Raw genomic sequence first — 20,616 nt, forward strand, 5'->3', positions numbered from 1 at the left:
ATCTATATTTAACATAAATTATTTATAATCTCCTTTATTTACAGCTCCCCTGTCGTCAATATCCATGCATTCCTTTTCAAAACAACGTACATACAGACCGGAAAAAAAAAGATGTGGAGGGATTAAGTACCATCATATAACGGTCTATCGTCTGTGCTTAAAATGTTCGGAGCCCGTTCGGAACTGTAATTAAAATGTATGGCGTGCTTCAAGATCCCCCATTATCTCAAGTTTAATGTCCTTCATATTATTCGAGATTGAGAGTTTTTTTCCAAATTCAATTTAAGGGATATTAAAGGCACTGGACACGTTTGGTAATTGCCAAAGTCTCACCTGGGTGTATCCCAACGTGTATGCATACACAAATTGTGATAAAAAAATCTGTAAAAGTTGGGGCTCCAATGGTTATAAAAGTTGCAAGAAAATAATTTAAAGTTAGCACATATTGTGCAACAAAGGTATTTTTTCTTTGCTTATTCTCTTACAACCGCGATGATCAATTGAGCCTAAATTTTCACAGGTTTGTTATTAATTATGCATATGTTGAGATACACCAAGTGAGAATATTGTTCTTTGATAACTACAACAGTTGTCCAGTGCCTTTAAATTAGTTATTTCATAATTCATTATTCAGAACACACCATCGGCCAGTCTGTGCAAACTAGCACCAGAGTCCGTGCTCATGTTAAATAATAATAATAAGACATTTGTAAAGCGCCTAATGCAAAAAGCCTCTAAGCGCATAAGGAGAAACAATTAAATAAACAATGAGAGAAAGATCCAAGATACAAATAAGCAACATTACAAAAAGCAGCTTTAAACAAATAAGTTTTCAACAGGGACTTAAAACATTGTAAAGAATTAGCTTGGCGAGTATGCACAGGAAGACTATTCCAAGGAAACGGTGCGGCGTAAGAAAAAGATCTGTGGCCAGATTGCGAGAATCTAATGTTCTGTTGTTTGAAACACACACAAAACGGTTATGATGAAAAGGATGTAGTTCATTAATTAACCTAAATCGATTGCGAGAATCTAAATATGCAACAGTGATTTATCAGTTCTCCTATAAATGCTATTGATTTTTACTAAAACTATGATTGTAGACTATACGGAAATATTTCTCTAAACTATTTTGGTATGTGCACGGCGGGTTGTGACGCGATTGAGTTTTTTTTTGACGATACAAGCATGGACTTTGGCACACAATCAGGGTAATTCGCAGATTAGTCCTCAGAAAATTAGTAGCACAAACAAGCAAAGGAAGCCATTTTTGTAAATTCAAAACATATTTGTTATTATACCTATATTTTTGTAACGAAAACATCTAAAGTATCCTTTCAGCTAAATTTCCTTTCCAATGACACACTCTGACTGTAGTGCCAATTCATTCAGCATGTTTCACCAAAAATTCCCCCAATCTGCCCAACTTTTTGGAGTTGAACTTTAGAACCAATATTTTAACCTTATCATTCCCTCCAAATTAATTTACCAATCATGGTAAATTCGTCTTCAAGCGATCTTATAGGCGAACCAGAACAACCCGTTTGCAATCAAGAACGAGAGCGGGAAAATAACGCGCGAAACCACGTCGATCCGGCTGACGCTGTTGAACGGCTTACCGGAGGTCCTGCTCTGCCGTAACCGTGCGTCCCGGTACTCCGCGTTACCACACAAGCAGCTAAGTAGGTCCATGAGGCAAGTTTGCTTGGTCGCCTCGTCTGCATTCTTCACCTTGATGTTATAACGTGTCAAGCTGCTCAAGAGGGTAAACCGACGCTTCTTACGGAGGGTTGCTTCAACAGTTTCAGCCTGGAGGGCGGCAAAATCAACCAAAAAGACAGAGAGAGAGGTTATCTGATATACAATTAAACAATGTCAGGCAGTTTTGTTTTTTGAAGTGTCAGTTCAGTATCATGTCAGATGTTTTTTAATTTTCAGTTTCGGATTCACCCTGAGCATGGCCTGTAAGTAGCTATGGGGTCCTTGTCAAGCACAATACCCAATTGGGGTAGTTTTAGTCAATCTCCCAAAATATAATACCCTTATTTGAATCAAGTATAGCATTAAATGTCTGACTTCCATAATTTTCCGGATAATTTTATCCTGAAGAGAAATTTATATTCACGAAAGAGGATACACAATAATGGAGGACAAGCCCTTAAGATGTTGGGAACAAAAATACCAAATATAGTTAGCCATAAATTAGGCCTTGGCCAAAACCACAGATTTTTTACTGCCCCAACTTGTTTTGAGTTGTTCCAGACGTAATTTAAAGAGGAAAAGTGTCATGAAGAATGACGTCTATGAAGGAGATAAAGCCACTCCAGGGGGCAACTGCCCACTCAAACTCGGGCAAAACAAAGGGCAAATTCGGGCACAGCCAGTAGAACAAGATGGCCAGAGAAAGCAAAAAAAAAAACAACAACAGCGAGATTGATCCGGCATATCAAATGTTTATGATTTTTATCTGTGTAAAATTTGGGGGCAAATCAACCCCTCGGCCCCCGTAAACCAACATGTATAGCCCCCCATGACGACTAAGTTTTATTTTACAATAATGTCCAAGTTTGAATGGTAATTGGAATGTTAATTGTTAAACTTTTCATGATGACGAAGTAATGATTGCAATTCGATTGGCACAAACTCAAACTTGCAATCATGGCGGTGGAGGTTAATCCACAAGAGGGCGCTATTTCAATCATCCAAAAACCAGGTTCATGTAGACAAAAACCACGATCACAGACTTGAAATCAAGTCTAGAGTTACCTCTGCCTGTGCCACGTCATCGTCATCATCATCAGCCATTCCAGGCAGCATACCAGCTCGTCTCTTCGTGAAGTAGTTCACTGCAGCGTATTCCACCATGGCCGCAAAGACGAAGCCAAAACACATCACAATGAACCAGTCAATGGCCTTAGCGTAGCTGACCTTAGGGAGGACGGCCCTCGAACTCCATCCCAGGGTGGTGATGGTCAGAAGAGTCATTATGCCTACGAGGTTGAAAACGGAATAGTCATTTTGTGTTATCTTTTGGGTTAGGAACAACAAAATTAAATTTTCTGGCGATATTGCAATAGAAGAATCCTTTGACCTGCCTTTAATCAATACAGTGTACTGTTGGGCAGTCATTATGCAGCAATGTCTAAAGGGACTCAATTGTACAGGCCCTACATTTGAAGTCCTGTGATTTGTTTTGACAACGCTAGGTGGCAGCAGAGTAAGAGAATGTAATGTTTTAAATGTGCTCAGAGTGACGTAGACGACATAAATGTCTCAGACCGAGCGACGTAAATGATGGCAAAGTACCCGCATACCTACCTGTGTATATATTGAGAGAGTTGTTACAGAGAGGGATAAATCAGTTATCTAAATGTATCGAACTATCCATGTGTGCATATACGATTAGATCTCATGTGTGGTGGAACCAAGCAGCGGTGGGGGTGGAGGCATCAAGGATCAAGGGGGGGGGGGGGACACACTCACACCCACCCCTGCCTGTGTTAGGCAAACACTTTTGGGGCAGATAATAATAGCATCGTTCAACCCGGCGCGAAATTCATACGCTACTCTTTCCAAATGGCAAAACACTTTATCTTTCCGTTTACTACAATTATTTGTCAAGACAGGTGTAAATAAATTGACATTATCTCATTTCTAAGAAGATGGCCCATTTTTCGATGAAATGTCAAATTTACTTGAGAGGGAATACTTGGCTACTACTGTCGTAATGTAAAAAGAACAAAAATATGACACAAGGTTGTTTTAAGTGATGGATACAGTTTAGGAAAAACAACCGACGTACACGACTAATCTGCGTGTATAGAGGCCTTAAGACTAATGCCATGCCCGAATGGACACTGTTCCAACGATAATACTAAGAACCCATTTCGTAAATTAACAAAGTAAGGCATAACAGCGCCATCGCCGATGGCTGAAGCTTTCTCAATGTGACAGTCAAACTCTCACTTGTGCGTTGGATGTCTCACGAGATAATAGTCACGTGTCTATGGCCCTTTTCGAAACCACGGCTTCGGCTCCAGATTCGGCTCAGGTTAGCTTGGCCCCGCGGTTGTTTTGACAATTACACGTGCTCAGGGCTTCAGACGAGAGGACGGATTCTGAAGACGAATCCAAAGCCGAGGCCGTGGTTTCGAAAAGGGTCTATACATGGCAAAACTGGCTGCGTGCAGAAACACACACATACAGTCTGGTACCTGTCCTGACGATTCTTTCTTTTCATTTGGATGTCCTCTTCGGGCTACAAATTTGCCCTAACATAAAGATTCTCAGATTTGATTTTGTTTGTGTAACCTCTAAGATGGATAAAGCCATGGGGTCATGGAAAGGAAAGCTTCGGCTACAAAAGGTGTTTCTCTGGTGAGACTTCCCCCATGAGGGCGCCCCAGGGCTGACCCTACCCGGAAGACACTGTGCGTTTTGTTTCCGTAAAAAAAATGTCAGTTACAGATGAGAAATAAGGAACTTAAAAAAAAATAAACCCACTCACATAGACATATTAATTTGGTTGGATTACAGGGATTTTGCTAATCACAGTTCTGATAAAAACAATGTATATTGAGTGTGTTTCAATCCATTTCCAACCGGCAAGCTGCGATAGGTTTTTAAGAAAATATAATGCGATCAGGACAGTGGGCATAATGCCATTTGGCATGGCCAGTTCTGAAATCTTATATTATGCGATTATACAAGTTTTTGTTTTATTTAAATCGCCTTATCAGTTTTATCTCCGAGGAGTCTCACTGTCGTATGTGACATTAATCATGTTCCTTCGGAGATTATTATTTTTCCGGCTCTATTTGAAAGACGCAAAAGAAGGCGGGAAAACACAACCAAGAAAGCAATTTACCACTTTATCAGTTGCATTTCCAAATCCAAAGTCAGATCAGAATTTTTCTTGAAGAGTTACGTTATGATCGTCATGTCATTTTTGTAAATTTCATTAATTTTGATGAATGTTATTAATATATATTTTACCACTTCGTCAATTGCATTTCTATAAACTCCCTCACCGAATTCTAAGACAGTGTAAACAAGACTCGCTTTGTTAAAGGTGAAATTATGATCGCTAACGGTCAATACCTTTTATTGATCGGTTTTTAAACATTTGGGACAAATATTTAGAGTATGTTTGCCACAGGAGAAGTTTTCTGAGAAGTAGACGTGGGTCAACTTTGATGTAGTCAAGATGGCCTACTTTTGGACCAAGTGCCAAGAACAGCTGAGAGTAGGGTTGGCCGAGTACTTTAGATTATCGGCAAATATGTCCCGCTATGTGTGACCGGTTTCCTGCAAACATTAGGTAATTATTAAAAAACCAGTCTTCTCACTTTGTGTTTCTCAACATACATGCATAAAATAACAAACCTGTGAAAATTTGAGCTCACTCATTGGTCGTCGAAGTTGCAAGATAATAATGAAAGAAAAAACACCATTGTCACACGAAGTTGTGTGCTTTCAGATGCTTGATTTCGAAACCTCAAATTCTAAATCTGAGGTCTCGAAATAAAATTCGTGGACAATTACTTCTTTCTCGAAAACTATGTCACTTCAGAGGGAGCCGTTTCTCACAATGTTTTATATACCACCAACTTCTCACTATATACTCGTTACAAATTAAGGTTTTATGCTAATAATTATTTTGAGTAATTTTCCAATAGTGTCCACTGCCTTTAAGCACCACTTTTGTGCATTAGCTACTATGACGTCACAAAAAAGTTTGACAGCAATACCCTGCTTAGCATAAAAGGTCCATCTGCGCAATGCCTTTCACACGGTCACGACTGGTGGTACCCCTGCACTTATGTTCGCTTTAAAGCAAACAAAGTAACATTTCTTTTTTCATGTTCAAAAGATTAAAATTAGCCAAGTTCTACGAAATGGGTATCTTGTGTCCAAATCTTAATGGCTGCAAAGTGCAGAGATATAGAGATTTATGTGCAATCTTGTTTACACCACAACTTCATAATCCACAAGCTTGAAACACGGTCACGAAGTATAGATGTTCACTTTTTGAGATCAGAGACACTGTTATTTAATTTTGAAGGATGAGGCTTGCAATAGACACCTTAAAAACGCGACTCGGTCTATAAGCTCGACCTAAATATCCAGACAATAGTTTGGTGTGGCATGGAAGGGTCAACCGTCTGAATAAAGTTGGGAATTCCAGTCTCTGTTTAATATTCTCAGAGTTCGAGTATGTTATATTGCTCCCTTTATATTCAATTTAAAGGCAGTGAACACTATTGGTAATTACTCAAAATAATGTTTAACATAAAACCTTACTTGGTAACGAGTAATGGGGAGAGGTTGATAGTTTAATACATTGTGAGAATTAATGGCTCCCTCTGAAGTGACGTAGTTTTCAAGAAAGAAGTAACTTTCCACGAGACCTCAGCATTAGATTTTGAGGTCTCGAAACCAAGCATCTGAGGTCTCGAAATCAAGCATCTGAAAGCACACAACTTCGTGTGACAAGGGTGTTTTCTCTTCCATTATTATCTCACAACTTCGACGACCAACGGAGCTCAAATTTTCACAGGTTTGCTATTTTGTGCATATGTTGAGATACACCGAGTGAGAAGACTGGTTTTTGACAAATAGTACCAAAGGTGTCCCATATTCACGCAGTTCGAGTAAGTTGTACTGCTCCCTTATTAAAGACACTGGACACTATTGGTAATTGTCAAAGACTAGTCTTCACACCATTGGTGTATCTCAAAATTTGCATAAAATAACAAACCTGAGAAAATTTAAGCTCAATCCATCGTCGAAGTTGTGAGATATTAATGCAAGAAAAAACACCCTTGTCTCATCATGGTCACACGAAGTTGTGTGCTTTCAGATGCTTGATTTCGAAGCATTCGTTTTCAAAATTTCGTCTTCGCTTGATTTCAAATTCGTGGAAAATTACTTCTTTCTCGAAAACTACGTCACTTCAGAGGGAGCTGTTTCTTACGATGTTTTTTGCTGTCAAACACTCCCCACTACTTGTAATCAAGAAAAGATTTTTGATAATAGTTATTTTGAGTAAATACCAATACATGTAGTGTCCACTGCCTTTAAATTTATAGTGACGCAGAAAGTATAGAGTTATGATTGGGCGTGTTATGGAAATCAGAGTGAAGATTTAGCTTGGTGCTAACCCGTGACGTCACTGTACAGTCTACGGTGTGTAATCATTTATATATATGACCAAAATAATAGGCTTATATCTACGGCAATGTAACGCAACAGTACGGCAATATTATATACATCGCAGCGACTGAGTAAAATTCGAAGATGCAACACAACAAAGTAACAGAAGAGACGATACAACGCAATGGAAGGCGGATGATGCAAAAAAACGGCGTCAGCAGTACGGGGTCACCACAGTAAAAAAAAAAAAGTTCTCGAAGAACTGGCAGATTATGAGCCACTTTAAAATCAGAACCGAATCGAATCGTCACACCTCGATGACTAACGAAATCATCGACATGTATCATTACCCTGAGCCAGTATGAATCAAATGTTGTTGTATAATATAAACTGTTATTATGTAATCAAGATAAACCCGTGTATCACTAATCATGTCAAAACAAACGCAAAGTGCTCAACACGCCACAACATTATAGTCTCTGATCCTCATGTAATAATGTGTAATAATGTAATCATTTTACTTAATAATAATAGCAATAGAAGCAACATAGTCAGCAATAGTCAGCAGTAGTCAGTAGTTACGCATTGGGAGACTTTCAAGACGCTTGATGGCAGCAGACATACCAGGTAAAATCCATTTTCTCGATAATACTGCTGCCACCTAGCGCCTCAAAGTCTCCTATTACACAGCGATATAAAGCAACAATGCGGTATACAACGCTGTGAAACAACCTTAGTTATCGAGTTAGATAATTAAGCCACATTAAAATAAGGACCTAATCAAGGACTTACACCTCGATGGCTAACAAAATGATATTATGTTATCAAGATAACACCCGTACACCACTAATCATTTCACAACAAACACCAGGTGCTTAGCACGCCACAGCATAGTTAATGATCTTCATACAATGATGTGATTGACACCAAACACAGGTGATTTCAATTGAAGGTAGTTATCTCGCCGGTTTAAACGCCATCAATACGTGCCTAATTCTAAATTTCAACTTGACGTTGCAATTTTTGGCGTGAAAGTAACACGACCCGCGCAGCGGAAGAACGTTTTGCCCTCGATTAATTAGGCTGAAGTAAAACGTCTGCACGCAATGTTAGTCAACAATATTGATAGAGTTATGTGTGCTACCATGGAGACTGTTGCATTGTGGTTTATTTTTTTTCACAATTGGATTTGTCGGTTTTGACTGTTTCAAATGGATTCAGATGGATTCACCGTCAGAGGGCGTCCTTGGCTCTATTTTGTGCATAAAAACCAACGTGTGCACCAGCCGGAAACAAATGGAACAAAACGGAACACTAATAAGCATTGTGTTGGCTCTGCGTTTTTTGTCTTCGGAATACACACTGGGTGCGTTCGTTTAGCTTCCCTGGGTCGACCCCGGTGTGTGGCGGTTTTTTTCCCAGGACGAACGTGGGTAACTATCTGCACACGTTCGTCCTGGAAAAAGAAAATGCCACACACCGGGGTCGACCCGGGGAAGCTAATCGAACGCACCCACTGATAGTAGTAGTGGCTTCTTATAAAGCGCTCATATACGTCACTTGGTGACCCCCTAGGCGCTTCAACATTCATCACTATCCTGCAAGGTATCTGGGACTACTACGATTTGAATTATGAGATATACTCTTTTTACATAGCACCATGTAATGGTTTACAATGTGCTGTGGCGCAATATGCTGCCAATCACTGTCAACTATTTATAACTTCATAAAACCTTTCCTTTTTGAACCCTGTTGCTTCGTTTTATTATGCAAGATTATCGTCAATATTTTATAAGAAAAGGCAAATGTAGACCTATATAAAGTTGATCTCATTGTGGATTGTAGCGGGATGGTCAAGGCTGTGTCTTACGTTTGCTCACCAAAAGACCTCAGGCAAAGTCAAGGTTGTGATTACAGTTGTTTAATTAATTAATTGATATGACGTCATTCATATAATGCGTATTTTCCTTATTCTCCTTGAACTAGGTCCATCTAGTTCATCTTACCAGATCTAGCTCAAAATAAACAACGACCAAAATAACTCTTACCAACATCTCATCAATTATTACCTGACCACTAATTACTAATTTTCTCGCTATTGTTGTTGTTATACCTTTAAGTGACTCGGCCTTCAAATTGTGTTTTATCCATTAACTGCACAACTCATTATTGACATCGCAAAGTGATCTTTGTCTGTAATTAACCATTTAAATCTACCGCGAGACCAATTTCTTCCGTGAGACGCAGAACATGTATAGTATTCTTATACGTTATATCCCTATACGAATAATAAGTTCACGCACGTATGGGTAATTGACTCTAGTGGCGGGAAGACCCGTGAGATATGAAATTAATTCTCAATTATCAAGATCGGTGGCGAGTCAAGCGTAGTGGAAAATTGGTGGCCGGCGTCCAGTGTTTGTTTATTTGTGTTGGCATAGTAAAGCCCTTTGGGGTTAGGGGAAAGTACAAAAAAAAATTCCGGCTTTGTTTTAGGACTTATTTGTTTTTAGGATGCGGCTCCTGTGATAAGATTCGACTGCCAGTGGATGTAACCGATGGAGATAAATGATTAAGAGATGAAATTGAGAAAGGGAGAATATTGGGTAGGAGTTTCTTCGATGATGATATTATTGGAGAGAAGTGTTCCTGCTAGCCCCAAATCAGCGAGACAATTTACCCCCAAGTAGGCCATTAAGGAAATAAAAATTAGTGAAAACCATCGCACAAAATAACAACCCACAGTGACAAAAGAGAGAACGAGAAACAAAACTATAAGGGAAAGAAAACAAGATGACCAAAAAGAAACAGAGCATAAAGAGGACAAAAGGAAATGGAAGTGAAAAAAAACCCCAAAACACAAAAAAGTTGGTGGTGGTGGGGGGGGGGGGGAGAAAGAATAAAAGAAAGACAAAGGAGAAGAAGACGAAGAAGATACACAACGGGACACAACAAGACAAACACATAACAAAGATAAGTGGAAATTAACTTCAAAAAGAAGAAAAAAAAGAAGAAAAAAAAGAAAAACAAACAAACAAACAAACAAACAAACAAACAAACAAACAGAAACTACGAAAATAGATTCAACTAGAGAGAGATTGATACCGGCCTCCTTCTCGTGTCTCTACACTATATTCAAAGAAAGCTAGTTTGGAAGGTCAGTGTTTACTTACAGATCATTAAACTTTTTATTAATCTAAACTCTTAATTTAAACCGTTCTGCATGAAACCAAAATGATCTCCAGACAGCGATTTGCGTCTTAACATCCTTGGCCCACAGCGTGGAAAATACGAAGACGAATGTTCTCTTCGTCATCGCATTGAATATAAACCACAAAAAGGGAACATTAATGAGCATTTGTGATGTCTATAACACCTTAGGGGACTAATATAGATTAAGTACGAAGAGTGACTGTGCGATTAGCTTGTCTAGATGGGGGATATTATACTTACAGAGGGCGACTCGAGCGGGCGTAGCCTCCCGGTTGAGCCAGAAAGAGACCCATGAGAGTACCACGAGAAGCACGCAGGGGATGTACGTGGAGATCACGAAGAACCCGGCATTACGGGCCAAATAGAACTCGGCCGTTAGGACAGTGCGGTCACCTTTTGGTAATGAATAAGTTATGACAACTTTGATTAGCTACATCCAAGTGATAAACAAAGGGAGGGTGGGAGAAGGGTGGGAGAAGAGTTCAACTTTTATAGGACATGCGTGGGAAGTGGATGAGTTTTTTTTAAAAGCCTGCCATGTCAACCAAAGTCTTACGAAATGTGGACCTGAAAAGAAAAGAGGTTCACGCAAATTAGTGAATTGAAACACTTTGTGGACATAGGCTACACACTATGATGACTTACAAACGTTCACAGCTTTTTATCTACGGTGCTGAAGAATAGGATTTTCCTTATGTGTACAGAACAAAGTCTGTACACAGCTAGAGTGGCTGCGATACAGTGTGATAATTTAGCCACATGGTTACTTAACTTTCTGTCTTTTCGAAAAACTGGACTTGGCGCCGGCCTATAGGATTTCGTCCTTTTCGTGAAACAGCAAAGTTGTATGGTTTCCGCAAGGGATTCAATAATTCATCTGAACCTAAGCCGAAGCAGGAATGAGTCATAACCGTAGTTTCCAAAAGACCAATTTGATAGAGCTGCTTAAGCACTAGAAGATATTACTTAACAATTTTCTGCTAAATAAAAATGAGCAGGATACCAGTCATAAATTGAACATGTGACATAGTAGTTGGTTGGTAACCTTATTCTGACAAGCGTTATTCTGATATGCTTAGCTTATTTTTGTGCTTATGAAATTTTGTCCTGATCATATAGGAATTTAGATTGCATACCTATACGGTCTGAAATCTTGACGTCTCTGTAAGCTTTCCAAGTCTGGAGTGAGAATTGTGAGAATCTCAGATCCTCAGATACTACGATGGAGGCTGAGGCATTGGACGGCTCGTTCTTCCATCGATACACAACATCCTTCTCGGAGTAGCTGTCTGTTTATATAGGGAAGAATTATGGTTGGTTTGTTTGTAAAAAAAAATTGAAATACAGCAGCCGATGGCGCTAAACACAACATAATATTAAACAATTTTAAAAGCAATACCACAACATCGGTAAACAGTATTGTCCAAAGGCCCACATGTCGTGTAGCACAACTTATATACAATAACAAACTTGTGAAAATTTAGGCTCAATCGGTCATCGGAGTCAGGAAAAAATAACAGGAAAACCCACCCTTGTTTCCGCACGTTTCGCCGTGTCATGACATGTGTTTAAAATCAATCCGTAATTCTCGAAAATTGACAATTGTTTTAATGTTTTCTCAAAAAGTAAAGCATTTCATGGAATAATATTTCAAGAGAAGTCTTTCACCATTTAAATACCTTCTGTAAACCCTGTAGGTTATTTGTAAATCTGTGAACTTTTAATTGTTGTTCTGTTCAGAAAGTGTCCAATGGCTTTAAAAGCAACCAGAAATAATTAAAAAGGAACGTGTATACAGCTAAACTGGTTTTTGGAACCGTTATGATAGATTCAATTGACTCTGTTTTCGGAAAACAAATTGTTATGTACGTTCGTCAAAACAAGGCTAAAAGCCACCCTAGGTAAGGGACTACAAGAAGAATTCGTTTCTTTTAATCACAGCATGGTGTTACAGTTCATGCCAAACTGTGTGTTAAGGGCATAGCTGGCTGATAGATGCGTGTCCCAACAAAAGTAAACTTTGTATCAACTAAATCAACTACCCAGCTTTACAGTTTATTATTTAACGGATCTCTTCGAACAAAATGATAGCTTTTAACTTTTTCCAACCTTTAGAAGCTCGTCCAATCTAAATACAGGTTTCACATCGAAATCGGCCAAGAAAACATATCCACTATCTTCGACCAAGCAAGTATTATTTTCTGAGATTCAAAATGTCAGGAAAAACAAAAGGCAAATGAACAACAAAATACGAAGCAGCTCAAACCACTATTTAACCTAATAAACTCGTAATTTAAAACAAACAAAATGAAAAGCAGCGCCCTGCGGCTACATTTAATTAAAAGTAACCCTTTTCTAAATGTAGATATCAAACATCCTCAGCATAAAAACTCTAACCAGGTGGGAACAAGCCAAAACACTGGCCGAGCACACAAAAAACAAACATCTCCAAAACCCATCCGCCCTGAGGAGGAATATTACAGTTTGGTTCCGACCCAGTTGCTAATCTGTACTAAGTGCTTCAAAAACAAGACCCGGACCCGGTGCGTGACAACAACATGTTAGCCCGTCTCATATCGTCCCACCGTAAATTGCCTCCTGTCGCATCAGCCTCGAATTTAACGTGGGAAAATATTTCCCGCGCTTTGGAGTCGGTCTTCGTGAAAAAGTCACCGACGAGAGAGGTAAAAAAAAAAACGCGCCCAAAAAGGGCATCGGCTTAATCGGATTAAGAGATTATCCACTATACGCCCACTTCGATATCCGGAGCCACTTTATTGAGTGCCATCACTTTGATTACGGATCATATAGAGCCGTTGTTTAGCTACTTGCCCTTTTCGTTGGATATACCTTTTGACAAATAATTCTGTAGTGGCAACGTTTCATGGGTGTTAAGTTCGAAATGCCCACAGATTTCTCAAATCGCTGAAGGGACTCGGCGGTTACACATGATCTATCGGTTAAATGTGGTTTTATTGAATTTTTTTTCGCATTACAACAGAGTAAATAGCTAGAAACACTTTTAACTCAATTTACGGATGTGGAGTCCATGTTGCCATATTGCGAACTGCGTCAGGCACTCACGAGCTTAAACCAACCATGTGCACTTTATATCACTGATCGGGGGACACGACACAGTTACAAGTTTGTAAATCGTTGAAGGTACATTACGTCATGCGTATTTCAACATGGAAACGTCGTCAGCATAGAAAAGAATGTGCAGCTTTATTCCTGCCATACTGTTGAGCAGACAATAAACATACCTGCCCCAAATTTACCACACTCAATGTTTTCTTTTTCAAAGACGAACGTGTGCAGATAATTACCCCGTTCGTCCTGGAAAAAACAAACCTGCCACACACCGGGGTCGACTCAGGGAAGCTAAACGAACGCACCCAATGTAAATCGTGGGCGGGGCCCAACATGGGCGGGATTGTGTTTTAAAATTGTACGTAACACCTCTGAAACAAAATTCTTTGCAATTTAAATGTATTATTATTTCTGGGCTTTATAGTACATGGCCATGCCTGATTGAAGTTCATCAATCCAGTGCATGTATTGAGAGAGTTGCAATGCGACTAGTTTTCTTTGGGTCATGTGGTTGCTGGGGGCCATTTTCCAGCCCAACGTGCAGTCTACACTGGCACCCTTAAAGTGCACACATGCGTTTTCTGGATCAAACAAATTGCTATTTGTGTTGTAAGTTGCAAACCAGTTAATGGCATGACGTTTTGACCCCAGCAGAGTCTTTCTCGAAGGCTCAATCTATGACTCGTTTAAGCTTTCGAGGAAGAATCCGCTAAGGTAAAAAAAAAAACGTCAGACCATTAGCTATATTTTGCATTTGTAGCAAAGATATTGGATGGTACCGTGTCTTTGAATGGTAAAGTAGTTTGCAACAGATAAATGTATTTTCTCACTTTTGCATAGAGCGACCTCAACTGCCCGTGCTCAGAACGTATGGGTTGAAATATTGGATCTTTTCGAAACCACGGCTTCGGCTTTGGATTCGACTCTAGGTTTCTTTCTCTTGTCTGAAGCCCTGAGCACGTACGCAAAGCACGTGCAATAACTGTCAAAACAAACGCGGGGCCTAGCTAGCCTGAGCCGAATCTGGAGCCGAAGACGTGGTTTCGAAAAGGGCCATAGTATGAAAGACCAAACTTACTGCTGCCGAAATGGAGGGAACAAACTTGGACGTCCATCGGGTACTTTTCCAAGTTCATCATACATTCAGCTTTGATGGTCAACCTAAAGAAAAAAGAAAAACCAAACATGGGATTTAAGGCATTGCATGGTTAGTTATCAATATGTATTTGGTGTGCGTTAACACAATGTGTGTATCTGTCTTGCCAAGTAGATTTTGTTTTTCAGAGAACTGTCTTGCTTCATATTTTACTACCGTGGAGTATAATTTTTGCAATTCGGGAGACTTCTCGAGAACTGTCCTGCTTTTTTGCTACTACCTGGGCGGAAGGTAGAAAATTGGACGGGATTATTACTTTAGCTTTGGTTGATCGTTATTAACTTCACTAGTTCTCAATTATTGGTCTTAAAGAAAGTAACAAACAATTAAAAAACAAGCAAAATAGCAAACAAACAAAGAAATATTGCATGACATCAGATTGTACTAACTTAGCAAAATTGTTGCCTATGAAACCATAACGTGCGAGGAGTAACCAGACAGCATGAATCTATAGAGAACCAGGGCACAATTTCATAGAGCTGATTAAGCACAACAAAATTGTGCTTACCAGAGAATAAGGTTACCAGCCAAAGTAACATATCACGTGTTTAATTTGTTGCTGGTGACCTGCTTATTTGTGCATATCAGAAAGATATTGAGCATTAAATCTCTGCTTAAATTGTAAAAACAAGAATGGATTCCCGCCAAACATCTACATTGTGGAGGGCGCCCTCAGTTGCACAAAGATTAACGAAGAATATTTTTATAAGAGGGGTATCAAGAACACACGGGTGTCAACGGATATTTGGGCTTCTTATAACCATCAAAGGGATAATAAAAGGAATATAAGGAGTAGCAGAACTAGATAACTATCGTAAACCTTCATACTTTTACAACCAATCTTATTAGGAACATTCATAACACTGAAGTCTACCCGCAATGCCCTTCAAAATATCTACCAAGTGAGGAGATTCTAAAGGCTGTATAGTGCGATGAAGTTATTAGTTAAAATAAACCACGCTTGGTTTGTTCATTTCCGTTGAGGGAGATTTTTTTCTTCTTTTACTTTCTAAGCATTGAGAATGACCCAAGGGATAGGAACAGAAAGTGCCATCGTATTGTGGGAAGACGTTTTGGTTAGTGATTATGGAAATACATCAAAGGATTCCGATAGATAGTAATAAACACTCAAAGATATGACATCATTTTCGCAGGATTTCATCCATTTAGTGATGACGATAAAAGATAAATTCCGGGTGTTTCACGTTTTGGAGAGTTGCCAATCGACGCAGTGTGTTAAAAAAAAAGGCGCGAAACTAAAACACGAACATCGTCTGCGCACTTCAATACAGTCTCACGCCAGTCCCATGATAAATCTACATCATTGTGCATTTCTCTTTACAGGTTTGTGGATAGCTGACGAAGAAGAAAACATTTTTTGATTTTTTCCTCGATCTCCTCAAATTAAGAGACGGTTGAGAGACTGTGACGGGGGCTCGCAGTCTATCGAGCTTGAATTGGAGAGGTAGTGCGGATAGAGACTCTTCCCCCAGGGGGATGGAGTAGGTTTTGAACCCCCCCCCAGGGTTGGTACAAGACGATGCAATTACTGACCATTTGTACCAAGTGGAAGGGGGGCTCAGCCCACCTGGTTCCTATACACTTCCGCACTGTTGGCAAATCTTCGGTTGGATTAATAAAAAAAAGTCCCGCTCGCAGTGTCTGATGACTCTACGGCCATCGTGAGGTTCCTTTTCCCCATCGCCAACGGTCCATGTCAGCGGGAAAGTGAATAGCTACTAGGGGCTGACTACTTTACATGTTTCCCATCTGCGCTATTCGATATCAAACTGAATACAGCGTCAGTAATTCATGTAGTCAGTTGGTTACGTTTGGATTGAGCTGAGGAAAAAAGTCTTTGTTAATGGCTTCGAGTTGCCGTACCCCCTCTCCCATCCGATGGCCCGAGGGAGGTCACAAACAAAGTGAGAGACAGAAATAAACTTGTATTGCCAAGAATAAGCGAAGACAGCATTATGGCAGAGTGATTATTTCGCCTCAAACTGATTTAAATTGAGAGATACGCGGACTTGATCGAATACTGTTACAAAGTGTCATATGCCTTTTCAATACATGTCAATCTAGAAGGTGGATACGAAGGGGATTTGGAACGGATTTGCGCTGCCTTTTTTGGGTGCCGCCGGTGGTGTGTATAGCTACCAAACAATGCTACTGAAAATGTTAGTATTTTGCGAGGTTTGCCAGACATTTTGCCTCAACTGGGGCTTTTTATAGATGTGTTCATGTAGTGATCATAACAGCCCCTTAAACTCTACAATTTACAAGAAATTGACCCAGAAACAACGCCCTCTGGGCTTGACCCCTTTCTGATTCAGCTTGACCCTGAAGCTTTCTACGTCAAACTGACTCTGGAAATTCTCAGAAGCACCGCTGCTTTTTTCTGCTCGTGCTTGGGTTCATTGACCTCAAATTCCCGGCAGACTGACCCGAAATGGTGTGTCAGAGTACAGGGCCTAATTTCATAACGCCTGTCAGCCCAAAATCAGACTCGAAGCACACCAAAACCTGCTAAGCAAAATAAAGTTACCAGCCAGATTACCACATTGCGACTAGAGTTTTCTGCTTAACAGTTTTATGAAAGTGGGCCCTGGTCATTTTCAAACGGCACCAAGGCCACCCAAACTTAGGTATCCAGGGGTTGATTTCAGAAAGAGTAAGGACTGGTCTTGACTCTTCGTGAAATCCACCGATGTGGGATTATAAACCTTTGCCATGACGGTGAGACAAACCTTGATTTTCTCCCTTTCAAATCAATGCAATCAAGCCGAGGTTGGAAGTAGAAATAGTCTGGTTCCTTTTTGTACAATACACATTAGCATTCATTATCATTATTGCATACAGGGAACACGACCAAGATGGTGGCAGCATGGTATTGCTTTGCTACGATGCGTGGGTATTATTCCGTTGGCTATGTTTATTTTGTTTAGTGAATGATGATCACAATACGAGTTTCTATACGAAGAATGGTTGTATAATTGAATCAAAAAATGCCTCTTCAAAAGAAGTGGCTAAATTGCCGACGTAAATTAATTGAGTTAAGGACTATCATCATTCTTTATCTACTAATACCATAGACCTTCAACAGCGCACGTCTACCGATACGGTACTCAAAGTGCTTGAACAGGCAGAGACATTTGAAGACAGGTTTTTAAAATTTTGAAACTGGTTGACAACATTTTATGTTGCACCTTGTTGCGACTTACGAGGTGTTTTGGTGCATTCGGCAGCAACTGCCAGAAACACCAAGGTATAACACCTTCTCTTAACAAGATTTGAAAATTTAGACCGCCACTCAGAAGCAACTTCGTTCCTATGGTACTACTAATAAACTAGTTATTGTTGACCCCCAACTCGACATCGACACCAAATTGGTTTAAAGCCACTCACCTTTGGGTGTAGAGAACATTCCCGCCAGGTGAGATGCGGAACAGGCGGTTTGGCGTGGTAACCGTGTGCCTCTTGCATTTCCTACCATTGAAGAAGTACGTATCGGGGTACCAGATCGACTCCAACATGATGGTATTTAGCGGGAGCACCTCAACCGAACTGCTGTTGAATTTCAGACGGGGGTCGTTCCAGCGTTGCCTGAAGAAGACATCGATGTGAAATTCCTGGCAACAAGAGCGGTCAATCGGACTTAATTAACAAAAACGGGCTGAAAAAGCATTGCAAATTAATGAAAACGTTTTGCTACACTAAAAGAGTGAGTAAAGAGAAAAAGTAGCAGTCAGAATTATTGGCAAGTATGGATTTCAAGACGTACTGTCAGGAGAAGACTACATCCGTTCCGTAATTGTGCAAATTAATCTTCATTGGAATTGGCCACAAGTGATGCGTAGCCTCGAACATTTTAGGCTGAAAAGTCTATCGCCAAACATTTGGCAATTGATTGTTTTTTTTCTGTTTTACCTCCATCCATTTGCGAAATTGTGTTGAGTTTGAGGAATGAATGAATGAAGGCTGTGAACTTTACGACTTTGGCCACTGTAGATTATTAAATTTGGCTTTTACCCATACACCGATGTTTGTTAGCAGTCTACACTCAGTATGTTCCCGAGTTCTGTGTGAAAAAAATTGCAGGCATGTCGGGTGGGATTCGAACCCACGACCCATGTAATTCTAGTGTAACATCTCTTACACATTAGATTACTTGAGGGTATCATTATTTGCAGACACACAAGTGAACATGCAGATCATGTACCTCGTAATAATAATAATAATAATAATAATAATAATAATAATAATAATAATAATAATAATAATAATAATAATAATAATAATAATAATAATAATAATAATAATAATAATAATAATAATAATAATAATAATAATAATAATAATAATAATAATAATAATAATAATAATAATAATAATAATAATAATAATAATAATAATAATAATAATAATAATAATAATAATAATAATAATAATAATAATAATAATAATAATAATAATAATAATAATAATAATAATAATAATAATAATAATAATAATAATAATAATAATAATAATAATAAAAATACTAATAAACCCCCAAAAAACACAATAACTTTAATAAAGTTCACATCAACGTCATGTTGAGTTAAATTTAAACTCAAATTGGTCATCAACTTTGGTTAACCATTTTATAATGTGTTTGCATCTATTGATTTATTTTATTTTGACAAAACCCCAAACAGGTGACAGCTATTTATGAAGAGGCACTAGCAACTTAAACATTTAAAACAAAGAAAAAGACGGAGAGAAAATACACCAAATTCAAACAAACATCAACATATCAACGATCTAAGCGCCTTTAAAAGTAATTATAACATCGTCTGGGCATACAGCTGTCTAGTTTAGCCTCTGTCCCGACCCGGTCCTAAATTGATTGTCTGTGACACGCAGCAGTTTAAAATGAAGCCGGAGAATTTGGGTAACTACGAAAAAAAACTCTCTCTCTCTCAAAAAGAAAGGGACAGTAAAAAAGAACTGCCCATAAAAGCGCCCAAAAAGCACGATGCATTAGCAAACACTATTGATTCTGTTTTTATCAACTGCACTGGCAGTTAGGGCAGGATCCGAAAGGGGAAACAACCCGGATTCCACCGTTGCTTGTTGGAAACCACTGGGCAGATGTTTGCGCAAGGTTTTAAATTTCCATTTCTTTTCCTAAAATACCCTTTTACGACGGTCAGTTTGCGTTCTCAATCAACCACAGTACATTAACCACCGATATTGGCATTTTGATGTCGGATGCAGTTACCATGTCTTGTTTCGCGTATGCAGAATGTGATACTGAATAGGGTTTCTCGGTACAAAATAAATGGCCCAGACTCACTTACTCTGGTGGCCTTGTTTTTGTGACGTAAGTTTAAAGATAGCAAATCAAGATGGCACTGTTTAAGCAATTGCATTCTTTATGGGTTGCAGGCATACATCGCAACCACCAATCCCTGTTGGTAATCACCCCTTTAAGACATTATGGTGTGGTCCAGCTTAGGATATCATTGCATATGAGCTGCTCAGGAGTGTGTACTTAAAACAATGGACGTTTTAAAAATAAGTTAGAATGTGCTGACAGCGGTTTCCACTGAAGGGTTTTAAGAATTAAAGAATGAGAAAAGGGGGCAACTTGGCTTATGCTTTCAGTTGAAGCATGGGGGGGGGGAGGAGGGGAGGGGGGGGGGGGGTTGTCCGTAGCATAGAAAGGACAAGACGGTTGTCACGACACGACGACGAAGATTGCTATTAGGCAAAATGCTTTCATGTTAACCACTTGGTCATGTCGGAATAATTTCTACTCACCGATCTCCAAAGAGAACGAACAAAATTGGTCATTATCGAGACAACAATTAGGGATCATGCGGAAATTGGTCCGATGGGTATTTCGGGTTCAGGCCTGGGAAATAACTATGTCGTTCCAACAAGCACCCCCAAGATGGCGTCTGGAATGTAATCATTCACTTTGGATGAGCATAGCTCAAAAAGTGAACCGATAT

At 39.4% G+C, this 20,616-nt stretch overlaps 1 protein-coding gene across 1 annotated transcript in view; it reads right to left on the reverse strand.

The window, feature by feature from the left end:
- Positions 1 to 856: 856 nt before the first annotated feature.
- LOC117294068 (gamma-aminobutyric acid receptor subunit alpha-2-like) overlaps positions 857 to 20,616 on the reverse strand; it is a 77,894-nt gene continuing 58,134 nt past the window's right edge. Inside the window, exons 4-9 of the mRNA XM_033776585.1 lie at positions 18,023 to 18,246; positions 14,537 to 14,619; positions 11,505 to 11,657; positions 10,609 to 10,761; positions 2,767 to 2,990; positions 857 to 1,809 (exon numbers count right to left, since the gene is read on the reverse strand). Of these exons, the coding sequence (XP_033632476.1) occupies positions 1,510 to 1,809; positions 2,767 to 2,990; positions 10,609 to 10,761; positions 11,505 to 11,657; positions 14,537 to 14,619; positions 18,023 to 18,246 (1,137 nt within the window). The 3' untranslated portion in view covers positions 857 to 1,509. The remainder of the gene's footprint in view (positions 1,810 to 2,766; positions 2,991 to 10,608; positions 10,762 to 11,504; positions 11,658 to 14,536; positions 14,620 to 18,022; positions 18,247 to 20,616) is intronic.

The sequence above is a fragment of the Asterias rubens genome, chromosome 8 (genome assembly GCF_902459465.1).
Source record: "Asterias rubens chromosome 8, eAstRub1.3, whole genome shotgun sequence".
Classification (NCBI taxonomy): domain Eukaryota; kingdom Metazoa; phylum Echinodermata; class Asteroidea; order Forcipulatida; family Asteriidae; genus Asterias; species Asterias rubens.